The following is a 27,945-nucleotide window of genomic DNA, read 5'->3' on the forward strand; positions in this document are numbered from 1 at the left end:
AAGAAAAGGCCCTGCTTCATCTCATCCGTATTTACAATGACAGCACTTGGTGTAATTATACTTGCTGTTTTATACATGAGAACAGGACAGTAAGATCATACAGTGCGAGGTCAATGTACAAAACGTTTCCTTGAACAAAAGGATTATCCTGGATATTAAATTCCTGAAAACAAAACAAACCAACCCCACGACAATCATTGTAAGTGGCACCGAGGCAGCTCAGCCCCACGTGAGTTACTCTCTGTTATTGCCCGACAGGAATCCAGGCTCGCAGCGATTATTCGTGGAAAATCTGATGCCAGTGTGTTCTTCACTCTGACAAACCTTCTAGCAATTCTTTCATAATCCAGAATCGTCCATCAGATTTGGGCTTTTCCTCTGTATTGCTCATGTGCAACTGTCTACGCCTGTGACAAAATCTTCTCCCGTTTTTTTTCCTAAATTCGCCTTAGGGGACAGGCCTGGCCCCAACAAGCCAGGTCTCCGGCTCAGCCCTGGGCTGCAACTCGCGCTGGGAGCCTTTGTCCAGCGGGATCACTGACGTGGCAGCCTTCTGCTGTCACCACACTGCACGCGTGGGGACCCGGGTCCTTGAGAGCCACGGAGGACCAGGCCTCCCTGGTCTCTGTGAGGAGGGCGGCTGGCTGGGAGGTGATGCCGCTGTGTCGGCCGAGCTCTGGGCTGTCAGTTCCTGCTGCCACGATGCCACAGGCAGAGGGAGAGAGGACCTGGTGGAGCCTCTGACAGACAAAGCAGCACCTTGTTCACGAGGCGTAGAAATAGGAAGTGTGCTCCCCCCTCCCCACCCTCCCGCTCGAGCAGTGCTCCGATGTCAAGGAGGCTGGAAGAGTCCCTCAGGCCCTGGGCAGTGCCAGTCACAACACCTGGGTTTCCAGCCGTCGGACTTCCTTGACCACGAGATCGATGTTAATAATTGGGTTGAAGTACAGGGCCCAGTAAAATAAACAGTTGCAAACAAACTGAGGAATGAGGGGCCAGAACATGGCCACAAAAAGCCCCTGTGTTGATACTTTCCAAAAATGGTTCCACATCCTCTGAGGCACAGTCCTGTGAAAAGAAGAGAAGCATCTGAGAGGTGGGGTCGTGATGCCGTTTCTAACGATGGCGCCAAAGGGCTTGGGCCCCGGGCCTCCCCCCAGCACGGAGCCCGGCTGCCGGAGCTGCAGAGGCTTCCTTCCCGGACCTGATGCCTGAGGCGTGCCTCTGCCTGACCAAGCATCGTTAGCTCCCAGGATGGGGCCTGCGGCTTGTGCCTGGCCCTGGTCCCCACAGTGAGGGAGGACCCCCCGCCCCTGCCCCCAGGACAGCCCCACCTGCTTGGGCGCTGAGTCACGCTTGTATGTGTTTAATGTCTGTCTTTTCTGTGAGGCTGTAGGCCTGCAGAGTCTAGACTGTCTGTTTTCCTTACCAAAACATCTGCAGCGCCCAGCAGAGAGCTAGGGGCTGGGAGTGGGGTGTGTGTGTGTGTGTGTGTGTGTGTGTCAATGAACCGTGAGCCTGATATATCAACAGGAGGTTCCTGTCAGGTCTGGGGACTATTTAGAGGGCTGCTACTGACTCACGAGGCCAAGAACTCTGTGGGTCATGGGATGTTTAAAGCTGTGAGGATGCTGGCGTGCGGCTGTGTTACTTCTGCCTGCTCAGAAACCACCTGCTACCCCCCCACCCCACGAAACACTTTCTGAGCTTTCCTTCTGGTGCCGCCTGCCCCTGTCTCTTCCATGTGGTCTCGGTGGAGCTGAAGCAGCCCCTGGCTGGTGGGCAAGGGCATGCCCCGGCACTGGTGATGGGTCCGGGTGGGCATGGGACCCAGGCGGGGCCCGTCAGAGCGAAGGAGCGGGAGCCATTGTAAGTGCTGCGGGGAAAGAAGTGTGCTCCCTCCAGCGGGGTTGCTAAGCTGCTCCGATCCGTGCCCGGAGTGACCACGGGCCCCAAGCAGAGAGAGCTGCCGGAGGGTGAACAACAGAGCTGAGAGCAGGGCTGCGAGAGGGAGAGCGTGAGTCCTGACGACAGCGTTTAGGTCTCTGGGTCCAGCTGTGCAGGAAGTCTGGGAAAGCCAATTCGGGCTGGTTTCGATCACAGGAAACCAAGAGTCCCAACTCTGAATGGCTAGCCCAGGGCTCTCATTTCATGCATTAATCCCAAGAAGCGATTACTGTCCTGATCAGTGGGAGGATTAGAACTCAGGACCATGACTTCCTCACCAGATCTCTTTATGCTCTACCACTGTGCCCTTTCCATAAAGTACGTATTCCTTACTATGGTCCTTCATGCACACCCCGACCCCCAGAAGTACACGGTGTGTTACTTCACGGAGATAAGACACATGGAGACACTCTTGAATAGTGAGCGCCACGAAAACCTCCCCACCCCCGAAAGTGAGGACTGTTTCCTAATCGCTGCTTTAAGCAGTGTTTCTACACCGGGGCCCAAGGAGTGTTTCCCGTTCATCCACTACTTCAAAGAGGACCCTTCCGCCACTTGGTAAAAGTCTTTCTCAGTGCCCGCTGTTCCAACCATCTCCAACTTGTAAAATCACACTCACTTCAGTTCACTTCTTGACCAGATCCTCCAAAAGGAGAAGAACTCCAGAACCGAGAGCAGCATGGCATTGACGATGAGAAACCGGGACGTCCAGTAATGGACCTCCAGCCAGTCCCACGCGAATTCGGCAATCAGCTGGTACGGAAGGAAGGAGTACTTGACGAGGAATTCTCTCCACTGTTTCCACGTGGGCTCTCTAAGATCCTTTCAAATAACATCAAAATAAGCACAAGGGGACACACAAAAAATTGTGAGGACTGACTTTTACAGAAGACTTTACATTTGTGAAAACCCCCACATACCCAACAACGTAACAGGAAATTCCCAACCCTCAGCTCACCTTGTAGTAACTAATCTTACACCGGACAAATGTTATCAAAGAAGCGGAAGAGAGATGCCTCACATGTATGGAATGCGGGGAAAACCCGGAAGTAAAAAATCCAAGCACGAGTTATAAATAACGAGGTTGCAATGAATTGAAATTAGGACAGTTTTAAAATTTCTTCCTCACTGCATGGGTAACTCAGACAATTTTCTAAATCTGACATCTTAGCTGCCTTGGAATGATAACAGATCATGGGAAAATTAAACATATACTTTGAAAAAGTAATTTTGGGGAAAATAAAAAGCCCTAACTACAGATATTAGCAAATGATTAACCAGAGCATTTAAACAACTCACAGAGGCATCCAGAAGGCTTACAGAAACTACATATTGCGAGAAGAAAGTGAGTGTGCTGAGTGAACAGGGGTTGCTGGGGCCTGTTAGAATGGAACGGTAGTGAGGCCTCTGGCTTGCAGTGCAGTGAGGACAGGTAAACAGCAGGAAACGGGGTAATGAGATAAACACTATGCATAGCGGCTTATCAGCAGGCTTTAAACTACATCCAAGGCTCAAGTCAGTTAGGGAGATGCTTGACAAGTATTTTAAAAAAGGTCTTTGGAGATTTAGGAATCCTGTTTTAATATTTATGGGTCTGGATCACATGACGATTCCTATAACCATGTGACTTTTGATTTCAACAGATCACAGGGACTGCTCCGAGGGCAGCGATGCAAAGCACATCACCTGAAATGACCAACCAGATACACTGAAATCACTGACTGGGATCCACCAGCAATTCTGGAGGACTCCGTCGATCAAACTGAAGACACGACAGCCAAGGTGGGCAACTATCCCTGCCAGGGGACTGTGGTCAGCTGCTTACTTTCCTGAGGCCACTGGGATGGATGCTTACTCTGCCCTGTGGGAGGATAAACCATCATCCTTTGGGGATTCTCTTAACAGACAGGTGGCCAAGCTGGAAGGTCCGCAGATCTAACCCTTGGGCAATCCAGACCTAGGCTATCTTCTTTTAGAACAAAAGCAATGCTGTTTTTTCCCCTCTAAATATTTCAGGTCCACATTGCTGTGTGTAATGCAGTAAATAAAACCAGCTTCTGGAAGCGGGGAGGGTCTATTTTATGTTCTCTTGCAGGGTGCCTGCTTGCAAGAAAAAATGAAGGCTGGGTGCTACTGGCTCTTCCATGACAGCTACAGTCTCATCTTCAATTCCAGACCACACTGAGGAGCAGCAGAATAATTCTGTTCATGGCGCTCTGTAGACCTACCAGAAGCCTGGTGATGATGTCCTCCCCAGAACTGTCTTCTTGCAATGGGCAGATGGTGTGGATGAAGGGTAGGAAGGTGTCCGTGTAGTCAAATAGATAGAGGTACAGCAGACCGAGTCTCGGGGAGCTCTTGAGGGCATACAGCAGGAACAGGGACCTGCCTGGGTTCACAGCCTGCAGAAGACAAGGCAGGCACAGGGCCCCGTTACAACAGAGGTGGCCAGCTCCCCACCTGTGTTCCTTCCACAGTCTCACACCCTTTGCCATCAACCTTTCTTGTGTAGTTTTCATAATGAATGAATGAATGAGTGGATGGATGGACGGCAAGAAGAGTCCAAGTATCAATATGCTGGGCTACATTTAATAAAGACCCAGTCTTTCTCCATGGCTTTTGTAGGAGGGGTTGTGCAGAGCTGAGATGCATACTCCTAGGCACTGCCAGTAAAACCCAACTTTTCTGGAAAACAATTCTGTAAACCATATCAAAGAGCCTTAAAAATGTTTACTTTAGAGGCACCTGGGTGGCTCAGTTGGTTAAGCATCTAACTCTTGGTTTCAGCTCAGGTCCTGATCTCAGGGTTGTGAGATCAAGCTCCTGCATCGGGCTTCACGCTCAGCGGGGAGTCTGCTTGTGATTCTTCCTCTCTCTCCCTCTGCCCCCTGCCCCCACCGTGTGCTTTCTCTCTCTCTCTCTCAATAAAAAAAATTAAGAAATGAGAGAATCACAGTATCACCATTTTGCAAGTAAAGTATCAATGGTCATGGTGGCGGCCACCGTCAGAAAGAAACAATCAGATATCATGAGCCTCTTGATGGAAGAAAACATCACCACATAGGAAGAAGTCTTGTCAAATACCTAAACCAATGCGAGCTTCCATATTTAACTACTGGATTATGGGATATGCAGGAGACAGCAGAACCCGTCAGGCAACACCACAGAGAGACAATCAGCCAAATTCAAGATGTGGGGAAACTACAGCCAAAACTATCCCGTTTCATCCACAAATAAATGCAGGGTAACGAAAAGAGGGAAGGAGAATCCATACACTACAAGAGACTTGAGAGACACGATAACCAAATGTAGACCTTTTTTCGAACAAATGGACTAGAAGAAAAAAGTATGCAGTACATTTAAATACTGACAAGTTATTTGATAGCAGGGAATTAAGTTTTGTTTTTAAAGTTTAAAAAAAGATTATATTTATTTATTTGGGAGACAGAGAGTGAGAGAGAGCACGAGTTGAGGGGTTGGGGGGGAGTAAGGGGAGAGGGAGAAACTGACTCCCTGCTGAGCTGGGGGCCCCAGACATAGAACTTGATCTAGGACCCTGGGATCATGACCTGAGCTGAAGACAGATGCTTAAGTGACTGACCCACCCAGATGTCCCCAGTTTTGTTACTAAAGGGGTCTTTACTTTTTAGAGATTCACAATGAAATATTTACCTATGAAAAATAAGGTATCTTAGATTTTCAAAAGTCAGGGGAGGGAGTAGGTGGGGGGACCACGGAAATAAACATGACTGTAAGTTGCCGTAGCTGGGAAGGGTACTTGGCAGTTCTGTACTGTCATCCTACTCTTATGTATGTTTGAAATTTTCCATAGTAAATATCACTGCAACCTAAGGTAGGTGAGAAATAGACATGTAATTCATCATTCAAAAATGTTTCCCAAACTGTTTTTTTTTTTATTATTATCCCCTTTTAAGGAGACTTTTAAAAACATTTTTTTCCCCCCATAATCTTGCCTCCCCATGAAATGTGAATACCACAGATAAACTATACACTTGTTTTTGCACTGTGGTCTGTTGGAGGGGGTCACAAATCACAAACTATTTAAGACTTTTTTAATTCCTCACCACCCCCACCAACCAATTGCCTTGGGGCCAGTACTGTTCTTGTCCAGCATTCAAGATCTAAAGGAGAAATGGTCCCCGAAATCAAGTCAAGAGTATGGCCAGCCACATCATGGTTAGTACAAGGGAGAGGGAGGTGAGCAGGTGACCTGTTTGTGGGTCTGGGGTCAGTGTGAGTGCTGAACCAGTGCACATGCTTGGCTACTTCCTATCAGAAAGGAAGGCAAAGCCACCACCCTGTAAGGGGGTTATGATGAGAGCACTTCAATGGGGAACTGTTTCTCCCATATCTAATGAGAACAGGAATTGCACCCGGACACTACGGCTGGAAGAATCTTATCACATTGGAGAACTGTCAAATGGCCAAATCCGGGGAGTGGGGTAGGTGTGTGTGCTGGCAGCCTTGAAGATCTGAAGGAGCCAACTGATAAGATTCTGCCTGGGTCTAGAATTGCGTTCCCATGGGTTAATATTAAGATTACTTTTATGTATTTTAAATAAAGGGTCAGCAGTAATGCAAAAAGCAACAAACCTTCTATCTCTATGCCCATTCTTCAAAAATTCTGAAACGAGTGTTTTTTTAGTTTTAAAACACTATGTGTACATAGTCAACACAACGTTTTCCAAATGGCACAGAAATGTATTGACAAATAAAATTCTCCCTTCTGTCCAAGTCTCAATCCCCAGAATGAAAACATTAACAGTGTGTGTATCCTCCCACAAATATTCTCTGCATAGGCAAACATAAAGATACATACAAATGTGCCTACTTTCCAATGTGCTTTTCTGTATTTGCAGTTAACAGTGTGACGTGGGCTCTGTTCCTTACTGGGACACCCGGAGCCCCCAGCTCCTACCTTCTTCTGTAATGGCTGCACGTACGGCTGTGCCCTCCTCACTTAACCAGCTTCACTGGTTTTCCACGTGCTGCTATTACCAACGATGTGGTGGTAAGGGTCTCCTTGAACGATGTTTGGGGACTCAGAGCAGTTCTCACTGTGACTCTATGAAGTCACTTACTGAGGTGGAGATGGGCATATGGAGCCCAGGTGCCTGCTGCTGGCCCACAGCCAGCGTGCCCTGGAGGAGCCCAGTGAGGAGCGTGGCCACCCTGCCCTTGACCCCCAGACCAGGCTGCCTGTGCTCTAAGCACAAAGAAGTGACGCCACAGGTCACAAACAGGTATGGTTTAAATTTTAATAGTTATTGATAAACTCCTCTCCACGGAGACCGCACCAGATTTAGGATGCACAGAACACACGAGTGTCTCTTTCCTTTGATTATGATGCTCTTATCCCTGACAAGACCAGACAGGTGAAAACGACACCATCTACTTACTTCAGTCTGCGCTTCTTTAATTATGAGTGAGAATTCTTTCCCGTGGACTTATGGGCCATTTGTAATTATTTTTCTCCATGCTGCCTTTTTTAGGCTCTAAATCTATTTTATAATAAAATGTGTTAGTTTTACGGTCCAGTATTTGCTGAAATCCTCTCTGTGGTGCAGGCATGGTGAAGAATAGCTTATCTGCAGCTCGTATGGCTGGAGATGTGTACTGCCTGGGAGCTAGCAAGCCCGTTCCTCAGTATGTAACATCAAGCATAAGAATGTCCAAAGAATTTCCAGAGCAGGACTGTTTCTAACAGCAAACATGGAAAGAACCCCAGGTTCACTGACAGGACAAGGCCTCAACGAACATGTGCTTGAAAGAGAAAGTGAGTGAACTGGGGCGAGAGAGGTAAAAGCTACTTGCAGAAGGAATGCTCAGTTCATGGGCCTTCCATGAAGGTGAGGGGCCCGTGAAACAACACTCCTTGTACCCGCATACGCAACGCCCTGACACAGGTAGGGGAACGTGCCCACTAAGGACCCCCGGCTCAGCGGCAGGAGGGTGGGGAGCTGGGGGGTTGAGGGGTGGCTGTGATGTTTTCCTAAGCAGTGGGCATGCAGATGAGAGAGAGGCTATTCTCTGTATTTTTCTTGATTAAAAAAAATTAAGAGTTCACCTTATATTCCCAGAGATTTTGAGGGGGCTTCACACCTAGGGCTTTGACACGCTCCAGTTCCAGGAGGATGGCTCTTCTGTGGCTGCTGTTTTCTATGGTATATGGCGGCCTCGAAAATTCTTCCTCTGTCAGGGTTAAAAGCAACCTGTCGGGGAGGGGGAGCAGCAGGGGGAGATTGCTTTTGAGATTATGTACAGGATGCAAACTCACAGTCAGTCTTGCATCCTATCAGCACAAATGCTTTAGCCTTGAGTAAGCTGACACTTCACTTAGTATAAGACACAACAGTAGTAACAGCAAACCCCTGAATTAGTGATTCTGAAACCACCTGCGCAAGTCATCACTGATCCATTTAACAATTCTGCCCAGTAGGTGGCATGATGGCTGTTTTGTGGCTGAAAAAATGGCTTGGAGGAATATAGTGGCTCAGCCAAGGCACAGTCTGGTCTCTTTCGCACCTCGTCTCTGATTCCTGCCCCCTTGCCCGATATGTAGGCTGACCTCTCACATACTACCCTGGTTTTCAAAATGTGTATCTATGGGAAAAAAAAATTGGAAGGAAATCCAATAAGATGTTCTGATTTTGAGAGTAGCTGTTTGGGGATAGTGATTTAAGACAAATGATGGTAGCTCCCTCGTCTGATCCCTTTCATCGAAAAACACGACTTCACCTCAACAATCACTCATCGTTAACCACGCCCCTAACCAGAGCCCCGCAGGTACACCAGTGGAGGGATGGAGGCTGGTGTCCTTTCGTGGGGAATTTGGAAACATTTATCAAAGTTGGAAAGGTTTATGTGCTTTGACCCAGAAATTCTAGTTCTAGGAATCTATCCTCTGGAAGGCAGGCAATCACGCGAAGATGTATTAAGGTAGGGATGTATTAACTAGGTACGGGAAAAAATTTTTTTTAAACCACAATTGGGGAGAGGTGCTAATTCTTACAAAAAACAGTGGGAGCATTTGGTTTTCCCAAGCGCTGAAAACACAGTTTCAGAGGGCAGTGAGTAGACGGCTGGCCAGGACAAGCAGATTGTGGCCCCTCTTAGCACTTCGTGGTGAGCTAAGTACTATCCCTACACAGTCCCTCTGGGGAAGGAAAGACTCCAATAAAGATGGACAGTGCTCTGGAAGGGGGTGAGGGCGAGGGGATCTGCTGATGGGCAGAGGCAGGCCTCCCCACAGGCTGCCAACTGGATATGGGAGTTCCCTGTATCAGAGCATTTCCTACAACATTGCTTGGAATTGCCTGGAACGGGAAAAAGGAAACAGCCCAGATCTGTTCTGGTAGAGATCAGTTTAAAACAGACTCCAGTACATACACATACATGCATATATACAGACACACATATAAACACAGGTCTGCTTGGTATATTATACTTTCAGTTTAGACAAATAAATAATACACCTTTATGTGTACCTCTCTATAAACATGGAAAAAAAATCTGAGATGTCCAGAAAGATGACAATGGTGGTCTTCCCCGAGGAGTAGAATTCTGATGCTGTTTCACTTCCGATACCTTCTAGTTCTACATCTTTATTTTTAAGGAACTAGTAAATACCTGCTTCTTTTATAATCACAAAGCAACAAACAAAATATCATGCCATAAAATGGCTTAGCTGCTTTGGAGAAACAATTTGGCAGCTCCTCAGCAAGTTAAACAGAAGGGCTTACTTCATGACCCAGCAATTCCACTCCAAGAGAGCACTGAAAGGGCAGGTCTACACAAAAACCCGCACACCGAGGATCACAGCGGCACTGCTTGTAACAGCCCCCAAACGGAGCCAACCCAAGTGTCCAGCCATGGAAGGAGGGACACATAAAATGGGTTAGGCGCAAACCAGAATATTACTCAGCCATAAAAATGCACGAAGCATGGACACCTGTGACAACTTGGATGAACCTTGAAAATATTCTGCGAGGTGAAAAAGCCAGAACCAAAAGGTCATGAATAGTGTCTGGTTCCATTTATCGGAAATAGTCTAAACAGGCAAATCCGTTAAGACAGCGAGGAGAACGGTGGTCGCCGGGGAAGGAGGGGGTGTTATGAGGACTGCTGGCAAGAGGAAGACCTTTCTTTTTTGGGGTGATGAAATGTTCTAAAACTAGATTGGGGTGATGGCTGCAGCCATCCGTGCAGGTACTGAATGCCATGAGTTGCATACTTTAAATAGGTGAATGTTATAGTCTGTGGATTATATCTCAATAAAGCAGCTTAAAAAAAATGTCAGAATATCTTGCTTCTCACCTTCCATTTACTCTTTCCGCTAAAAACCTGTCTCTGTAGAGAGAGGCCCACGGGCCCAGCTGCTCCAGCCAGAGGACAACTTCTTCTGCTGTCCACTTGGCCACAGCCTTGTGCACCAGGAGGTCGTGCTCAGATTCCCTGCTGCTCCAGTGGTACACGAGCAGGACCACCTGGAGAAGAGGGAGGGCCCGGAACACACAGAAAGGTCAGGGAGGACGGCTTCTCCATCTCGTGTGGGGCAGGGGAGGGAAGGGGCTGAGCACGGTGGGAGTGATGCCACGCCTGTATGAGGAAGCAAAGAGAGCCGGGGAGCAGAACTCCTGGGGCGGGGGGGGGGGGGGGGGGGGCTCTCACTGCTCAGGGTGAGGACATGAGGGAACAGAACTCAGCACTGCACCCTTGACCCCAACATCTTGGCCAAGATAATGGACTTATCATGTGCCTTTTTTGCTGGAAAATGTGTAACTTTTAAATTGTTGTAGCATGGAACCGAAAAGAAGATTGTCTCTCCATGGGGTGTTAGTAAAGTGTTGTGCTTGACACTGGACCATCAAAATAGACATGGTCTCGCATCCCAGCATAATACCTTCCTGCACTGGTCTCCTCACCTCTACAGTGGGAACAACAGGGGCACCTGGCTGGCTCAGTCAGTAGAGCAGGTGACTCTTGCTTTCGGGATCATGACTTCAAGCCCCATGCTGGGCATGGAGCTTATGTGAAAAATAACGATAATAATAATAAAAAGAAATGAAGAGATAAAATGAGAGTAATAACGGTGGCTACTGCAGAGGTTATGAAGAGCATGAAATGGAATAAAGCTAACAATAACTGAGCTCTGAATGTGAGGGGGACTACGTGTGGACACAGCAGCCCCGAAGAATCACATGACCTGGCTGATCTTGATGCGTGCACTGAATCATTGCATGAGGTACGCCATCAATTTCAACCGGACTGACTTCAGTGGAAACTGTGAGGGCCAGGGGGTGGAGAAACACACTGATAAACTTACTGCCACACCAGTTAAAGCGGTGAGCACCCCGGAGAAGAATCCCCCGCCTCTCTGTGGATTCGCTCGGCCCGTGTTTGGAGCTAAAGGAACCTGATCATGCCCGTATTTCTGAAAGGCTGCAAGACTCTGGACTATGTCATTATTCAGGTGAATGTCTTCATGTCGCTTTTTAATGGCATCAGGAAATAATTTTTCAATGGCATCCCTATGGAGAATAGTAAAAAAAAAAAAAAAAAAAAAAAGTCACAAGACAGTTGTTTGTCTAAATCTTGTAATATTTAGTTAAAATCAAACTAACAGCTGATATTTGATAACATACAAGCACTTTAGAAGAATGGATAAGAAGGCTGGTAACAGCAAAAAATGAGAAACAACTTACAGGTCCGTGGTTAGAGAAATAGTCAAATAAAAACATGGTCTGTTTGCACAGAATGGAATGCTACATGGTTTTAAAAATGAATTTACTGGGTATCACTTGTATCTAGATGGATAAGTTTAAGACATACATATTGTGGAATGAAAATAGTAAACTGCAGAACCACCACTGATGTGAGGAAATGTTTGCATTTCCTAACTGCACACATACGTATAAAAATAGTTTTAAAAATCTGAAGGATATCATAACTAAGTCATAACTGAAATGACTCTGGGGAAAAAAGAAAGGAAGGATTGCAAAATGGGGAAGGAGAGGTCAAAGGGGTCTTTATTTAACTTTGTCAGTAATAACTCTAACTTATTTTTAAAAAGAATACAAACAATTGAGGGTATCTATGTATTGCTTATGTTATTAAAAATTAATTCATCAAAGAGAAAACACGTGGAGTTGAGTAGTAACAGGAAGGCCATTAAGTCCTACTATAGGGCTCCCCATTTTTAATTACACATAATCGGAGAATCTTCCTACAATTTAAGATCAACCTTCAGGTAAACCAGGCTGACACGTGAGAGCAAAGTGTTTGTAAATGTATCTCCGATGAAAAAGAGAATGTTAGGTTAACGTTTTCAAGGAACTTTCTGGTACTCTGTTGGTGGCAAGAAGGCAAGAGAAGGAGAGCAAGGATTTTAGCCTCCAAGACCTCACAGGTACATTATAAATATTATGGGCAGAAGCAGAAAAGAACCTACCATCTGAAAGGTTTTGCCATTTGTTTACAAGACTATGCATGAGAAGCTACCGCTACTGATATGAACACTGGAACAGAGTTTAGTCAAAAATGAAGAAAATTAGCATCACAGTATTTGTACAGAACTGTGCAGTTATACCACTTTCTCTGTTAGACCTAGGGTGTCCTTGGTGGAAACAAATCAATAAAAAGTGTTACATGACAAAGGATTATAAGCAATGGTCTGATACCCAGAATTTTTTTTCCCCTTTGTGATTAACAGTAACAGGTCATGGTCCCCTGTGAGGAAAGGAGTTCTGGATCTGCAGTCCTTGAGCCCCCTGACTCACAATGTTCTAGATCTAGGACGACCACAGCGTGGGGAGGGTGGGTGGCAGCTCTGCACGTCTGGCCCCCTCAAACATGGCCGCTCCCATGATGAGAAAACACACTGTGCAAATGGATGCACCACTGATATGGACTGAGCATTACCTGAGGAGAATATTGACTTTGGGGAAACCTTCCCATTTTTCTCTGCATTCCGGACACTCTGTTTTCTTGGAAGAGGCCCACCATAAAGCTAGGCAGTGCCGGCAGAAGCTATGCCCACAGTTCAAGGTGGTGGGGTTAACCAGGATGTCGTAGCAGCAGTGGCAAGAAAATTCACTAACGGAAATCTGAGGGCTGGTGCTCTGGAGGGGGTCACCGTTCTCGTGGGTCATTGTGTTCAGATCGTTGTGTGGAAGCTCCTCCATCTCTTAGCAAATTCTGAGATCCACGGGCACAGAAAGCTTCAGACTCAGAAAAATGTTGCAGAGCATCATTAAATCTAGAAAAAAAAAAAAGACAACAACAGAACTAGGACAACTAGTTTAGCAGGTGTTTGAGATTACTGCCATTCTATTAAAGCCAATTTTTGAAACATTTTTTAAAAAATTTATTTTTTTGACAGAGAGAGAGAGAGATCACAAGTAGGCAGAGAGAGAGAGAGAGGGAAGCAGGCTCCCCGCCGAGCAGAGATCCAGATGCAGGTCTCGATTGCAGGACTCTAAGATCATGACCTGAGCCGAAGGCAGAGGCTTTAATCCACTGAGCCACCCAGGCGCACTAAAGCCAATTTTTAAAGGTAACCAATACAATGTCTAAAAATTCACATTCTATAAACCAAATAAACTTCATTGAATTTCTTTCTGCTCTGTCATACTTCTGAAAATCAGGTGAAGTGAAACAATGCAGTGGAAAGTTTGATGGACTTGGGAGGCGGTGGGGAGTTCTAGATCCTTCTCTTTCACTAACTTACTTAGAAAAATGTAATTCCTCTGGCCTCAGTTTTCCCAATTAAGTTTCTCAAGTCCTTTCACATGTATGATTAAAAAACAAAACAACAACAGCTTTTTTGGGCCAGTAAAATGTCTGGAGGTGGCCAAAACTGATGTCCTTCAGGTAAATAAAGCCTTTTTTTGTCAAAAAAAAAAAAAAAAAAAAAAAACCACCACAACTTCCTTCTTGCTAGGTAATTATTTCATAAACATGTGATTGCAGAGGCTCCCACAGATATAGTACCAAAAAAGTGAGTGAACCCTTGTTTTCTGAAATGCCCTGTGCCAGGTCAACTCCCCTGGGGTTCAATCCACATCAGTCTGAAAATGTCACGCCCTCTGGACTTGGCCAATTTGGCGCCACAGGAACATGGTAATGTTGCCGATAAGCAAAGAGCAAAAGACCATGCTCTTCTCTTCCTTATGTGGATCTTAGGAGACTGTTTTATGGAGAGGCAGTATGGTGTAGAACACCACGGAGGTAGAATCCCAGCTCTCTGATCACGTGCTCTGTGACTATGTTTAAGTTACTTGAGCTCTCTGAGCCCTGTGTTCTCAGTGGTGAAATGGTGGTTAACAGAAAGCTTCAAGGCTTCTTGTGAGCATCAGAGACTTTGAAAGTAAAGTGGCAAGGATGGTGTATGGTGTCAATGGGCGCTGAGGAAATGATTATTCACACTGTCCCTGGCATTACAACAGTGGAGGTGCTGGCGGGTAAGGGTTTCTCCACCTGGATACTGTGAAGACAAAGGAAGTCAATCACCCACAGTGGTTACGCAAAGAGGACTCTTTCCACTTTCCAGGGTGCAGTGGTTATGAAACTGGCTCCAGGGCTGGGCTGCCTTGTGCCCTCTGCCATTCACTAGCTGCGGGGACTGGACTTCTCGGAGACTCAGCTTCCTCGTGTTTAAGTGGGGGTGGTAATAGCATTTAGCCCCATGGAGAAGGTTTAAGAATAAAACATGAAAAGGCAAGTGAAGTGCCTTGTCCAGAGTCTGGCATGTGGTAAGTAAACCATGTAAAGTAGCAATTCACCTGCTTTTCAAATACAGCCATGAGAACTATATGGCCTTTTACTTATTTTATTTATTTTTATGATTTTTAAAAAGATTTTATTTATTTATTTGACAGAGAGAGAATCACAGGGTGCCCGGGTGGCTCAGTGGGTTAAAGGCTCTGCCTTCGGCTCAGGTCATGATCCCAGGGTCCTGGGATCAAGCCCCACATCAGGCTTTCTGCTCTGCAGGGAGCCTGCTTCCTCCTCTCTCTCTCTGCCTGCCTCTCTGCCTACTTGTGATCTCTGCCTGCCAAGCAAATAAATAAAACTAAAAAAAAAAAAGAGAGAGAGAGAAATCACAAGTAGGCAGAGAGGCAAGCAGAGGCAGAAAGAGGGGGGAAGCAGGCTCCCCGCTGAGCAGAGAGCCTGACGTTGGGCTCAATCCCAGGACCCTGAGATCATGACCTGAGCCAAAACCCAGAGCTGGATGCCCAAGTGATTAAGTTACCCAGGGGCCTGGAACTGTATCATGTTTTACAGAGTGATGCGTAATACTTACACAGAGCACTAAATTTTAAGCAAATCTGGGGGCACCTGGGTAGTTCAGTCAGTGGAGCGACTGACTCTTGGTTTCTGCTCAGGTCGTGATCTCAGGTCCAGAGACCGAACCCAGCAACAGCTGGTGCTTAGGGCAGAGTCCACTTCGGATCTTTTCCCCTTCAACTCAAAGAATAAACACAACTGAATTTAAAACTCAGTGTTAAAGTGGAATAGAGATTCCTCATCAGTATTAAAAAGATAATTAGGTAAAGATAAAGTTAGAAGATTAAATATAACATAAAATTTTTAAATATAGTAATTAAACAAATATGCTATTCACAATAATAAGTAACAGCAAACAGGGGAACAATTTCTGTAGAGGCCCAAACTTTTTTTGGGGGGTGCCTGGCTGGCTCAGTTGGTGTAGCATATGACTCTCGATCTCAGGGTTGTGAATTAGAGTCCCATGCTGAATGTAGAGGTTACTTAAAAATAATATCTTAAAAAAAACCCAAAACTGTTCTTTTTGGAAGAATTCAAATAAATATTCTTAATGACAAATTAAATAATTTCTGATAATCAGTCATATTTATTATTTGTATTTTGAGGAACATTAAAAAAATACCCAAGTGCTTTCCTTTGGGCTGTCTCCTCATTTTGTTAAGGAAGTGGGAGATCTTATCCAGTTTTTTAGAAAAAGGAATCATTGCGCTAAAGTAGTTCCTTTATCTGGCTAATGCTGATTAAACAACTACCATGAGAACATTATCCCAGGAAATAATAATTGATCCAATACTATTTATTTATTTGCTCATTATTATTATTATTTAGAGGTTTTACTTATTTGAGAGACAGAGATTGAGCGCATGAGTCGGGGTGCGGAGGGGCAAAGGAGAGGGACAAGCAGACTCCTGCCAAGCAAGGAGCCTGACATGGGGCTCGATCTCAGGTGCCTGAGATCATGACCTGAGCCAAAGGCAGACGCTTAACCAACAGAGCCAACCAGGCCCCCGAACCACTGCCATTTATTGAGCCTCTCCTACGAGCTAGGCATTGGGTAGCCCTTTACGTACATTTAGGATCTCATCTGGATTCAGGGTCAGAGGAAAGATCCTGAGGCTCCCAGTGAGGACTGGACAGGAGCTCAGAAAAGAGGGGCCTGACTTGGGCACTGCTGTCAGAGTCTCCATGGGGAGCCGCGAGTGACCCAGAGCTACAGGTCTGATTCCGGGTCTTATGTGCCTAGTTAATGACAGGTGGGCCAAGAGTAACACATAAAGGTTTCTGGGGCAATGAGATCAGCAAAGCTGTGCTTAAGGATGATAAATCCCCTGAGGAAGGAGGGCCAGACTAGGATAGCTTAGAAATAAAATGTTTATCACTTCTGGGACGAAGGTGACAAAAAATGAAAACAGCAAAGGAATGACAGGTGATAAAGGATCAATGTAGCTGAGAGATGTTTAGAAAATAATTTATGGGGCACCTGGGTGGCTCAGTGGGTTAAGCCTCTGCTCAGGTCATGATCTCAGGGTCCTGGGATGGAGCCCCGCATCCGGCTCTCTGCTCGGTGAGGAGCCTGCCTCCCCCTCTCTCTACCTACTTGTGATCTTTCTATCAAATAAACTTAAAAAAATAAAATCTTCAAGAAAAAAGAAAATAATTTATGGGCTCTGATGACTACAGAGAAGGAATGATCAAAGATGCTGCCTATGTGTCAGAGCTAGGGAAGAAAGCTACTTGTGATAGAAATGGGTCACTGTGAGCACATGGGGCCAATCTTAGAAAGAAGTGGAATTTCAGAAAACTTAAGTTTGACATGATGATAAGACTTGCAAGTAGAATTGTCTAGTAAGCAGCTGGAGACACAAAACTGTAGCTGGGAGTTAAGAATGAGGCCAAGCATGCATTTCAGAGTAACTTGCAGAAAATGACAATATTTGAAATTCATCTCTTACCAATTAGCCTTTTATTTATTTGTTTTTTAAAAAAAAATTTTAAAGATTTTATTTATTTACTTCACAGAGACAGACACAGCGAGAGAGGGAACAGAAGCAGGGGAAGCGGGAGAGGGAGAAGCAGGCTTCCTGAAGAGCAGGGAGCCCCATGCAGGGCTCGATCCCAGGACCCTGAGATCATGACCTAAGCCGAAGGCAGGTACTTAATGACTCAGCCACCTAGGCACTTCTCTTTTATTTATTTTTTAAAAGATATATTTTGTTAATCTGAGAGAGAGAGAGTGCCCATGAGTGGGGGGTAGAGGCAGAAAGAAAGAGAGAAGCAGGCTCTCTGCTGAGCAGGGAGCCCGATGCAGGGCTCGATCCCAGGGCTCTAGGATCATGACACAAGCCAAAGGCAGACGCTTAACTGAAGTAAAATGTTTTACTTTTTACTGAAGTAAAATTTTTATTCAGAAACCAGAGCTCTTCAGAATGACTCAGCCCCAGAGGCTTGCTGTACTCTTCAATTCTGTGGTATTCAACCTGTCATTTCAAACCTGTCTCTGTTTGCAGTTTCGCAGACTTTTCCAAACTCAGGCGTTCTTCCCCCTTAATTCTGAACTAGGTAATTAACACCTGTCATTTCACGTGACTCTTAAACACAAACCAAAGTGTATCCCCGGGAACAGGGCACAGGGGGTGGACAGTGGAATGACTCTCCTCCCTCAGTCCTCTCTGGAGCCTTGGAGACAGGGAGAGAAGACAGTAGGCAACAGGGACATTCTAATGCTTACTTGTGAAGGAACTCAGAAAGAGCCAGAAAACCCAGGGCACCTGGGTGGCTCAGTTGTTAAGCGTCTGCCTTCGGCACAGGTTATGATCCTGGGGTCTTGGAACCGAGCCCTGCATCGGGCTCCCTGCTCAGCAGAGAGCCTGCTTCTCTCTTTCTTTCTGCCTCTAACCCCCGCTCATGGGCACTCGCTCTCTCTCAGATAAACAAAATATATCTTTTAAAAAATAAATAAAAGAGAAATGCCTAGGTGGCTGAGTCATTAAGTATCTGCCTTCGGCTCAGGTCATGATCTCAGGGTCCTGGGATTGAGCCCTGCATGGGGCTCCTTGCTCAGCAGGGAGTCTGCTTCTCTCTTTTCCACTCCCCCTGCTTGTGTTCCCTCTCTCACTGTCTCTGTCAAATAAATAAATAAAATGTTAAAAAAAAAAAGAGAGACAGCAAAACCCTCTCACAGTGCCTGCTGTGGGCCGAGTTTACAGAGAACAGCCCAAAACATCCTCAAGAACACTGGTTTTCTCAGAGGCCTTTAATCATGGTCAGGGCAGGAGGGGTGTGGCCCCACAGCTTGGGACTTTTGAGTCTGAACTACATGTTATCGGTTAAGAGGTACTTATTCCTCTGAAAGTGCTGCTTTCCCTCATGGAAATAACCCAAAAGCAGATAGACAGAAATAGCAAAAGATCAAGTTACTTTGGTTAAAATGTATACTCTTTCTCTGTTGAATTGAGGGCAAACTAACGCTGAAACTAGCGTTCTTCCTACAGCGATTACTATGATTCCATGGTAATCAAAGTCTGTGCAGTTCCTAGTTTGTTAAAGACTATCTCAAGACCAAGTTAGTGGCCATTTCAGCTTTTCAAAATATGACTTAAAAATACATTTTAGATGCCATTGTGTGGTTTGTTTCCTCTCGTGAGAAATAAACTTTCAGAGCTGGTAAGGTAAGGACCAGCTTTTACCTTCTAGTTTTAAAAGGCCAATGGGTGAGGGGCATCTGGGTGGCTCAGTTGGTTAAGTGTCTGCCTTCGGCTCAGGTCAGGATCTCGGAGTCAGTCATGTGCTCTCTCTGTCTCTCGGTCAATTAAATAAATAAAATTTTTAAAAAATTCTGGGTCTTGAACTGATGGCTGCAGAGGCACGTCAAGAGGTGTGTGTGTGCTCTCAAATTACACGCCAGGATGTATTTGTGCAGAGGAGTGTGTAACATGGGCACCTGCCTGAAGGAAATCTATAGTTTTTATTAGGTTCTCAAAGAGGATCAAAAAAATCCAAAGAAAGTGAAAACCTACTGTTTAACCACCAGCATACAGAAGTGTTTTTTTTTTGTTTTTTTGTTTTTGTTTTCATTTTAAAAGATTTTATTTCTTTGTGTGAGAGAGAGAGTGCACGTGCAAAGGTGGAAAGGAAGAGAGGGGTAGGAAGACAGAAAAGAGAATCCCAAGCAGACTCCCTGCCGAGAGTGAAGCCCCAAGCAGGGCTCCATCTCCTGACCCTGAGCCAAAACCAGCAGTCAGAGGTTTAACCGACTGAGCCACTCAGGAGCCCCAGGATAAAGACTTATATTTAAAAGATTTTATTTATTTGAGAGAGAGAGAGAGAGTATGAGCAGTGGGCAGAGATAGAGGGAGAAGCAGATTCCCTGCTGAGCAAGGAGCCCAACATGGGACTCAATCCCAGGACCCCGCGATCATGACCTGAACTGAAGGCAGACGCCCAACCACCCAGGCGCCCCATTAAAGATTTATTTATCTGAGAGAGAGAGGGGGGGCGGGGGGAGAGAGAATACAAACAAGAGCAGAGGGAGAGGGAGAGAATCTCAAATAGGTTCCCTGCTGAGCACAGAGCCTGAAGTGGGGCTTGATCTCACAACCCTGAGATCACAGCCTGAGCTGAAATCAAGAGTTGGACACTTAATCGACTGAGCCACCCCTGGGATAAAGACGTTTTAAATGTTCTACAGCCCTCTGCTTCCTAGAGTGGTTCTAATGAACCCAGGTGAGCCTTTCCAAGGTAAGGCAGTATTACTGCCGTGAGCTTCCACTCTCTGTGTCCTGGAACCCTCTCCACATGGGCAGCCACCACTCCACTGTGGTGACATCTGGCCTTCGGACAGGCTTTCACATGGTGTTGCTCCTTCCTCCCTCTCTCCCTCACTGTCTTTTTCCTTCCTGCTCCTCTCTCCCTTCTCTTGAATTAGTACAGTGTTTAAAAAAAAAAAAAATCTGATTTCACATAAAAATCCAGACTCCTGGCTTCTGCTGAAAAACGTCAGAAGATCTGGCAAGATTGGGACGTCATACGGAGTGACAAGACTCAGCCTGAGCTGAGTAACTCGGTAGCTGCAACCTTCAGATAGGGCATATCTGCTCAGGTTTGCTACCCCTCACCCATCTGTATTCCTCATTTCTGTTTACTTCCTGACCTAAGGCATATTTGTGTGAATTATCTGTGATTTCGTGACCTCTCCCGTAGTTGATGCCTTCAGAGTCTATGGACAAGCACATGAGGTTTCTAGGTTAACTGGTCTTAGGCTAGCAAGCTTAAGGAGTTCTATCAGCAAACAGCTTCCCTGTCTCTTGATTCGCAGGCGGGTTGTTTATCATCATTGCTGAGAAAGTGCCTCGGAGGTCTTCCATAACCTCTTCTACATTACCGCTTCTATTCTGCTTTACAATCAGAGGCTAGATATCCCTGTTCAATAGATTCCATAGGTGAAAGGCTCTGGATAAATCTGAGGGCAAGTCTGAAAATTTAAAGTTGGCTTTATTCTCATCATACCCTCAGAGACCAAGGTCAAAATGAATGCAGTGAGAGCCTGTGGGCTCGTCTGTGTATCACATATTTAGTACAGGCCTTTAAGACACCTGGTTCAATATTTTGGGGTTATTTACTTCCTGGTGCTAAGAATCAGTGTAATTTCCTTTTTCCCATAGGAGCTAATATTTAGGGGCACCTGGGTGGCTCAGTGGGTTAAGCCTCTGCCTTCGGCTCAGGTCATGATCTCAGGGTCCTGGGATTGAGTACCACATGGGGCTCTCTGCTCAGCGGGGAGCCTGCTTCGCCCTCTCTCTCTGCCTGCTTCTCTGCCTACTTGTTATCTCTCTCTCTGTCAAATAAATAAGTAAAATCTTAATAAAAAAAAAAAGAGTTAACGTTTATTTGCACCATTTAACAGAACACTTTGGTTTTAAAGTCAGAAGACAGGTTCTGAATCGCAGCTTCACTATTTGTGAGCTATGGGATTGTGGGAAAATTAGTCATTCTCTCTAAGTCTCCCGTTAGCATACATAAGGAATGGGGTCACCACCACCAACCTCACAAAGCTGTCCTAAGCATGAAGGAGACAGCAGCACGCAGGAAGTGTTTGGTAAATGTGGTCTTATAACTGTCCCTCAGAACAATGTGTTACTTAAAATATAACTTACAAGAAATCGTATTAGCCATCAAGCATGTTTAGATATGGCCTTAAGAAAAACATGTACTGGCAACAGGCCTCTGCAGGAGAGTACGGTATGTGTCCTTGAAGCCGAGCAGCTGGGGATGCCCCACCGGCCAAGGGCAGGACATTTTCCCATTATCTCCCCTTCCCCGGAGAGCGCCTGTGGCTAATTAGATGCGCCCTTTGAAGGGGCCTGCTCAACTATAAATTTTATACTGCTTGACCAGACCTATTCTGCTTTTCTCCTTGCTTATCTATGACTTATAATCAATGTATAACCTTATTCCTTCTTGCTTATCTACACAGCATATGGTTAATGTATAGCCTTCCTCAGCTCCTTTGCTGATTATTGTCTTTATCTAAAAAATACGGGACTGAGGAGTTGTTCGGGGCGACAGTCTTTTCTACTGTCATCCCCCGCTCCCTTTCTCTTGCAGCTGATTTGTTTGTGCCTCATACTTCTCCCGGCCACCGTCAGGAGGTGGCATGGTCTCTTCTCCCCCATCCAGGTGTGGGACACTTCTCATACAGTGTAGGTGAGGAGGAATCTCAAAAGTTGTCCCCAGGCTCATGCCATATAACCGACAACTTGTTCTGACATCTCACCAATGGAACTTTTTAAAAAAAATTGTATTTATTTATTTGACAGAGACAGATCACAAGTAGGCAGAGAGGCAGGCAGAGAGACAGAGAGGGAAGCAGGCTCCCCGCTGAGCAGAGAGCCTGATGCAGGACTCGATCCCCAGACCCTGAGATCATGACCTGAGCGACCTAGGTGCGCTCACCAATGGAACTTTTAAAACACTTGCAAAGCTATTACTTCCTGAGGAAAATACCATCTCTAAAATTTCAGTGTCAAGAAATGGCAGAAAGTTTTGGAAAACATGAATATGTAAAATATGACATGAACAAACTGTATAGTTGACCTTTTTAAAATGTCCATGGGCTTGGTCTGTTGGCACAACTGGTAGGAAACCATGATCACAGTCTGCCGACTTGGGCAATTGCAAGATCTCTATCACTGTAACCTTTTCTATGTTTTCCCAAAGAAACACCTAACCGACATGCTATAGTTGCCTGAAAAATCAATGAAGGAAGAAGAAGGGCTGGATATAAACCATCTCCCAATTATTCTGAGTGATTAAAGAACCTGCAAGGAACTTGGCTACTGCTCCCATGGAGGGGCAACTGTTTGATTTGCTCAAGTACTCCTCTGTGGCTTCATCTAGAGGGCTACTCTCTGGAAGGAGCTGACATTACTGGTGTCACCTATTGGATTCCTTAGTCACCCCAACAGCAATTAATACAGTAATCTGCATTGGATTTATCAAAAAAGAAGCCATTGATTCTGAGTTTAAGTGGAGAATTTTTCCCCTTAGCTTATAAAGATTTCACATTAATGACTGTTAACTCCTTAAAAGTTATAATCTTCAGGGACACCTGGGTGGCTCAGTCAGTTAAGCTACTGCTTTCGGCTCAGGTCATGATCCCAGGGTCCTAGGATTGAGTCCCACATTGGGCTCCTTGCTCAGCAGGGAGCCTGCTTCTCTGCCTCTACCTGCATTTGCTCTCTTTCTCTCTCTCTGACAAATAAATAAATAAATAAAATCTTTAAAAAGTTATAATCTTCAAACTACTTTGTTCCGTGGTAGATAATTACCTCTTTATTCAACAAAAAGTTCTAAAGATAGTACATACCTAACGTTTTAGGAATAATCCTTTGGAGAGCTAATTTATTGGAATTCCAGCCTGAAAATATGATCTCAATCATTTCTTCGCAAAGACGTCTCACTGCAAGAATAGAAACATTCTGGCTTCATATGGGCCTTTACTTAGGCTATTTATTTCTTTTCATTACATGTTATGTGGCAACAAACAATAATGACAACTGCTAATATTTACCGAGTCCCTATAATGTGAAAGGTAATCCTATGAGATAATTATTACTCTCATCTCCATTTTAAAGATGAGAAAATGGAGGCCTCATTAACATAGGGCAGAGCCAGGTGCTGAATCATGGTCTGAGTTAAAGGCTGACCTCATAACACTACATTATTCCAACAAAGTAGTTAGTAATGGTTAATGGTTCAAAGGACTAATTTGCTCCTTTATGCTGCTACTACAAAGCTGAGAAGTCCAAACTGAGGGAAATAAACTAGGCTATGACAACACTGCATTTTGGAACATCAACTCCAGCTTATGGCTGTTAGGGTGAGCTTGAGTTTCCATGAGATAAATAAGCAGGAACAGTCACAACAGAAATAGGGTGAGAGGGGCGCTGGCTTGCTCAGGCAGAAGAGCATGTGACTCCAGAGTTCAGGATCATGAGGTCCAGCCCCATGCTGGGTGTAGAGATCACTTAAGTAAATAAACAAACTTAAAAAAAAGAAAGAACGTAATAGGTGTGCTTCTGGGGACACACTATAAACACTGGCAGAATACTACAGACATTTTAAATGCAAAGAGAGTGACTGCACACATCTGGTGACTATGAAATAAAAAGAAATGTGTCCAAATGTAAGCAGGCCGGGGGCAGAAACGGCAATAAAAAGAGAATATCATGTGTATTTCTTGTAGCCTGCAGAAACTGGCATTCATTACTATAAGAGAAGCATTTCTGGGCTCTTACCATATCGACTCTCATCCAGAAGATTTCTTTTTGGAAGGAGTCAGAAATTACTAGGGGAAAGGTAGCTAGCTAGCTCACAGGAGGCTGACTTGCTGCCTGGACTTGGAGGCTGCATGATTTACTGATCCTGAGCGGTGCTGGGCAAGAGAACATACTGACAGGTGTCCTGGCTTTCCATGAGACGCTTTTGTTTCTGTGGCATATACTCAATGACCTGTCCTGTGTTAAATGCCAAAGAAGTCCAATAATGTGATTAAAAAAAAAACACTGGTTAGTGAGCATACTTCAATTATCAGTTTGAGTAGTCTTTCCCTCTCCAATCAAATCCTGAGCTCAAGATCAGGTATCAAGCTACAGAATTCTCTCATCATTCCTGAAGTAGCCAGCACAAAGATAGGTTCTGGATATTTTAGATGGAAATCAAATCAACATGTATCTAACTCCTATGGTAGTAATTTCTTTAGAACTTCTGAAAAAACACCTGGAAGTTTGGTGAACCTGAATAAGGATAACCGAGAGAGAGGTCCAGGAACATATATTGTAAACAAGTTCCTTAGGAGAGTCTTATATACACAGAAGCGGGGGCTAGAGAGCTGTTACATACTAATAAATAAATGCATATACCTAAATATATACTTCAAACAAGGTCTGAGTAAGGTGTGAGCAAAATATAAAGTTTAAATAACACTTCCAATCTCATTTCCTCTTCTCTCCAATCTCTCCTCGGACCAGTGCCTGAATCAAAACTCAAGCTCATAGTTCTGAGCTTATCATTTGAGAATCTTTATGTTCTGCCAACAAACCAATGCGACTTTTTAATGACTTTTTTTTTTTTCCTTAAAGCAGGCTTCATGCCCATGGTGGGGCTTGAACTCTTGATCCTGAGATTAAGAGTCCCATGCTCTGTGGACTGAGCCAGCCAGGAGCCCAAACACAACTTTTTAATAAGAGCACAAAGACTGGAGGCAGAATGACTGGTTTTAAATCCCAGTTCCACAAATTCACAGTGTGACATCCAGCAAGTCACTTAATCTCTGTGCCTTAATTTCCTCATCTGTAAAATGGGGATTTTTAAAAAAGATTTTATTTATTTATTTGACAGACAGAGATCACAAGTAGGCAGAGAGGCAGGCAGAGAGAGAGGAGGAAGCAGGCTCCCTGCTGAGCAGAGAGCCCGATGTGGGGCTCAATCCCAGGACCCTGGGATCATGACCTGAGCCGAAGGCAGAGGCTTTAACCCACTGAACCACCCAGGCGCCCCTGTAAAATGGGGATATTAATACCACATTACTGAAAGGGGTGCTGATAGGATTAAAAGGACATATGCACGGCACTCAGAATAGTGCCCAGCACAAAAGTGCAACATAAATATTAGCTATTACTATTATGATAACTATCTCCTACTACTCATCTAGTCACAGACGACACTTTGGTCCCATCTCTTAATTCCTGCTCCTTGGGCATTTTCCCGTATCACACTGTTCCGGTCCTCTGTAATGCAGCTCCACACCATCACTGGGTCGAAGGTGTTCAAATGACAAGATCCAAATCCCCTGGCACTTGAAAGTCTTTAATGAGTAACTCTCCTCACAGTCAAATCAATCCTTTCTGCCTCTGTGCATTAACATAACATTCATTTGTGTGTGTTTCTTCACCTCCCAGGCTGTAATTTCCACGGAGAGTCTTGTATACTTAAAAAGGTATGTTCTTAGGCATAGAGAGATGTGGGTTCCAAACGGCTCACATTTATTCTTCCTGAGCCTCTTCATTCCCATTCATAAGTTCAAGATACCAGTATCTGCTCTGAAGGAGGTTTAAATGACAAACTGTCCATAGGTACTCAGAGTCTACTGAATAGAAGATTTACTAATAGCACATACTGAGCGCCAGCTACGTTAGTAATGTCAGCGCCGGGCCCTAGAGCACAGTTTCCCCGACAGGTTTACGGAGACAGGCAGCGAAACGCAGAACACACACATCAGACACCCAGACTGGCTGTTTACAAAACAGTCCTCACAAGAACACACCAAACAACCTAACTCCCGCACGTGCACTCTGCGCCGGCTCTGGGACGTGCCCCGGGAAGAGAGTAAAACTTCTTCCTATTGGCCTTTCCGAGGATGACATCAAGACCACCCTCCAAAGGACCGACCAATGGGCTTTAGCGGGGAGGACCCAACGGCGACAGCTGAGGGCATGACAGCGTCTGGGCTCTTTTTCCCCCCGCCACCAAAGTTGGGGGGGGGGGCAGCCGCCCTGGGTAATGACAGGCCTCCTGCCCCGCCAAGGATCCTCAGTCAGACACAATCTAAGTCTCATGTACCCCCTTTTATTATTTTTTTTTCTTTTAAAGAAAACTCCCTTTTGCACAAGTTTCCATTAGGAGCCGTGAGCTCGGAATCACAAGAGCTGGGTTCTAGCTTAACCCCAGTGCGACTTTTGGGGTTTCACTTTCCCTTTTGTGCGCGTCTGTTACCCTGTTTTCTAACGGGAGCAATCGCTTCGCTGTGGGGCAGGAACTGCCTGGCCCATCCGACCCGAAGTTCAGTCTATCAGGATCCTGATCAATTCCCGACGCGCGGCCAGAGGCTGCGGCAGGGGCTCCCGAGGGGTGGGCGTCCCTAAGTCCCCCCCTTTCCTCCACGGTGTCTGGAAGCCGATGCTCCCTGCCTCGCGCCCCGGGAGGTCCTGGAGTCGCCGGCTCCGACCCTGACCCTCGAGGGGACGCAGGCGAGACCCGGCGACCGGCCATGCCGACGTGGTGCCCTCGTGAAGGGACTGGGGGAGTTGACCACCCGGGGATCCGCGCCTCGTGGCCGGGACCGCGGGTACCCAGGACCCGGGCCCGGGTGAGGAGCCCAGGGCACCTCCTCGGACCCGTCTCCCATAGCCGTCCTCCACACGCAGCCCCGAAATCGAGCCCGGGCCTCCCCCATTCCCTCCCCCGCCACGCTGGGGCTTACCCCTCGGCTCCTTCCCGGCCCACCTGGCCGCCCGCCGCCTCCCGGACCGCCGCGGAAGCCGAGGAGAAGACGTTCGCTTCACTTCCGGAAGTAGCCGAGGACTGACTGCGGAGAAGCGAGCCCCCGGCCTGAGACCATAGAGGAGAAACAGCACTCTTCCAACCCTCTCAACCCCGCGACCTCCCCGCTGCCTAGAGCGGCCACGCCCGGGCCGAGGACTTCGGCGCATGCGTGCCATCTCTGGTCCCGCCCTTTACTCTCCAGGGCCAGACTTAGAATTCTAGCGTTAACAGCCTGAGGGTCAGGCTGGGCTCAGAGTTTGGCCGCCCGCTAGGCTTTGTCTGTGTCGGGAGGGAATAGCTTTACCCAGAAATTCAATATTATAAGATCTCACTGCGGTCCCCATAATTCTTTTTTTTTTTTTTTTTGACTCCGCATCTCATGCAGAAAAATCCCAGGACCTTGGCTGGAGTTTCATGTGCACTATTAAGAACTGGAAATAAGATACACAAAAAAAAAAAAAAAAAAAAAAAAAAAAAACTGGAAATAAAATGACTTTACCACCGTGTTTTCCTCCCAGTATCTTGGTCCATTGAGAATTCATGCTGATGATCTGTTTTAAACCACTGGCCTGGAGATTGATAAACTGGTCATTTGGGATGACATTTTTCTGTAGATCAAACTGGCAAAGAATTGAAAGACTGGTCCTGTGCTAGTGCTGGGAGAGTGTGAGCGCATTTTCTGGAGAATAATTTGGCACTAGGTGTCACCGTGTGTGTGTGTTTGGTAAAAGATACATAACAAAAAATTTGGGGCGCCTGGGTGGCTCAGTGGGTTAAAGCCTCTGCCTTTGGTTCAGGTCATGATCCGAGGGTCCTGGGATCCAGCCAGGGGTAGGACTCTGCTCAGCAGGGAGCCTGCTTCCCTTCCTC

General features: G+C 45.9%; 1 protein-coding gene across 2 annotated transcripts; it reads right to left on the minus strand.

The window, feature by feature from the left end:
* Nucleotides 1-52: 52 nt before the first annotated feature.
* On the minus strand, nt 53-27,223 carry BFAR (bifunctional apoptosis regulator). 2 transcript variants are annotated; one of them, XM_059415282.1, is made up of 9 exons: nt 27,014-27,223; nt 23,120-23,212; nt 12,889-13,225; nt 11,294-11,498; nt 10,285-10,454; nt 8,036-8,180; nt 4,176-4,349; nt 2,567-2,769; nt 53-1,068 (listed from the first exon to the last, which is right to left on the minus strand). In XM_059415282.1, the coding sequence occupies exons 3-9, from the start codon at nt 13,149-13,151 to the stop codon at nt 876-878; spliced, it is 1,353 nt and encodes a 450-aa protein (XP_059271265.1). In that variant the 5' UTR covers nt 13,152-13,225; nt 23,120-23,212; nt 27,014-27,223; the 3' UTR covers nt 53-875. The 2 variants fall into 2 exon arrangements, with proteins under 2 accessions (XP_059271265.1, XP_059271264.1); XM_059415281.1 differs by lacking the exon at nt 23,120-23,212.
* Between the last annotated feature and the right edge of the window lie 722 nt (nt 27,224-27,945).

The sequence above is a fragment of the Mustela nigripes genome, chromosome 11 (assembly GCF_022355385.1).
Source record: "Mustela nigripes isolate SB6536 chromosome 11, MUSNIG.SB6536, whole genome shotgun sequence".
Lineage (NCBI taxonomy): Eukaryota > Metazoa > Chordata > Mammalia > Carnivora > Mustelidae > Mustela > Mustela nigripes.

Excerpts from the sequence above, each read along its gene's own strand:
- BFAR (XM_059415281.1), bottom strand. The coding sequence starts at position 13,151 with ATGGAGGAGCTTCCACACAACGATCTGAACACAATGACCCACGAGAAC. Across the intron at positions 2,770-4,175 it reads ACATCATCACCAGGCTTCTG|GATCTTAGAGAGCCCACGTG; the intron begins GTAGGTCTACAG and ends GTTATTTGAAAG. Across the intron at positions 1,069-2,566 it reads TGGTCAAGAAGTGAACTGAA|GACTGTGCCTCAGAGGATGT; the intron begins GTGAGTGTGATT and ends TTCTTTTCACAG.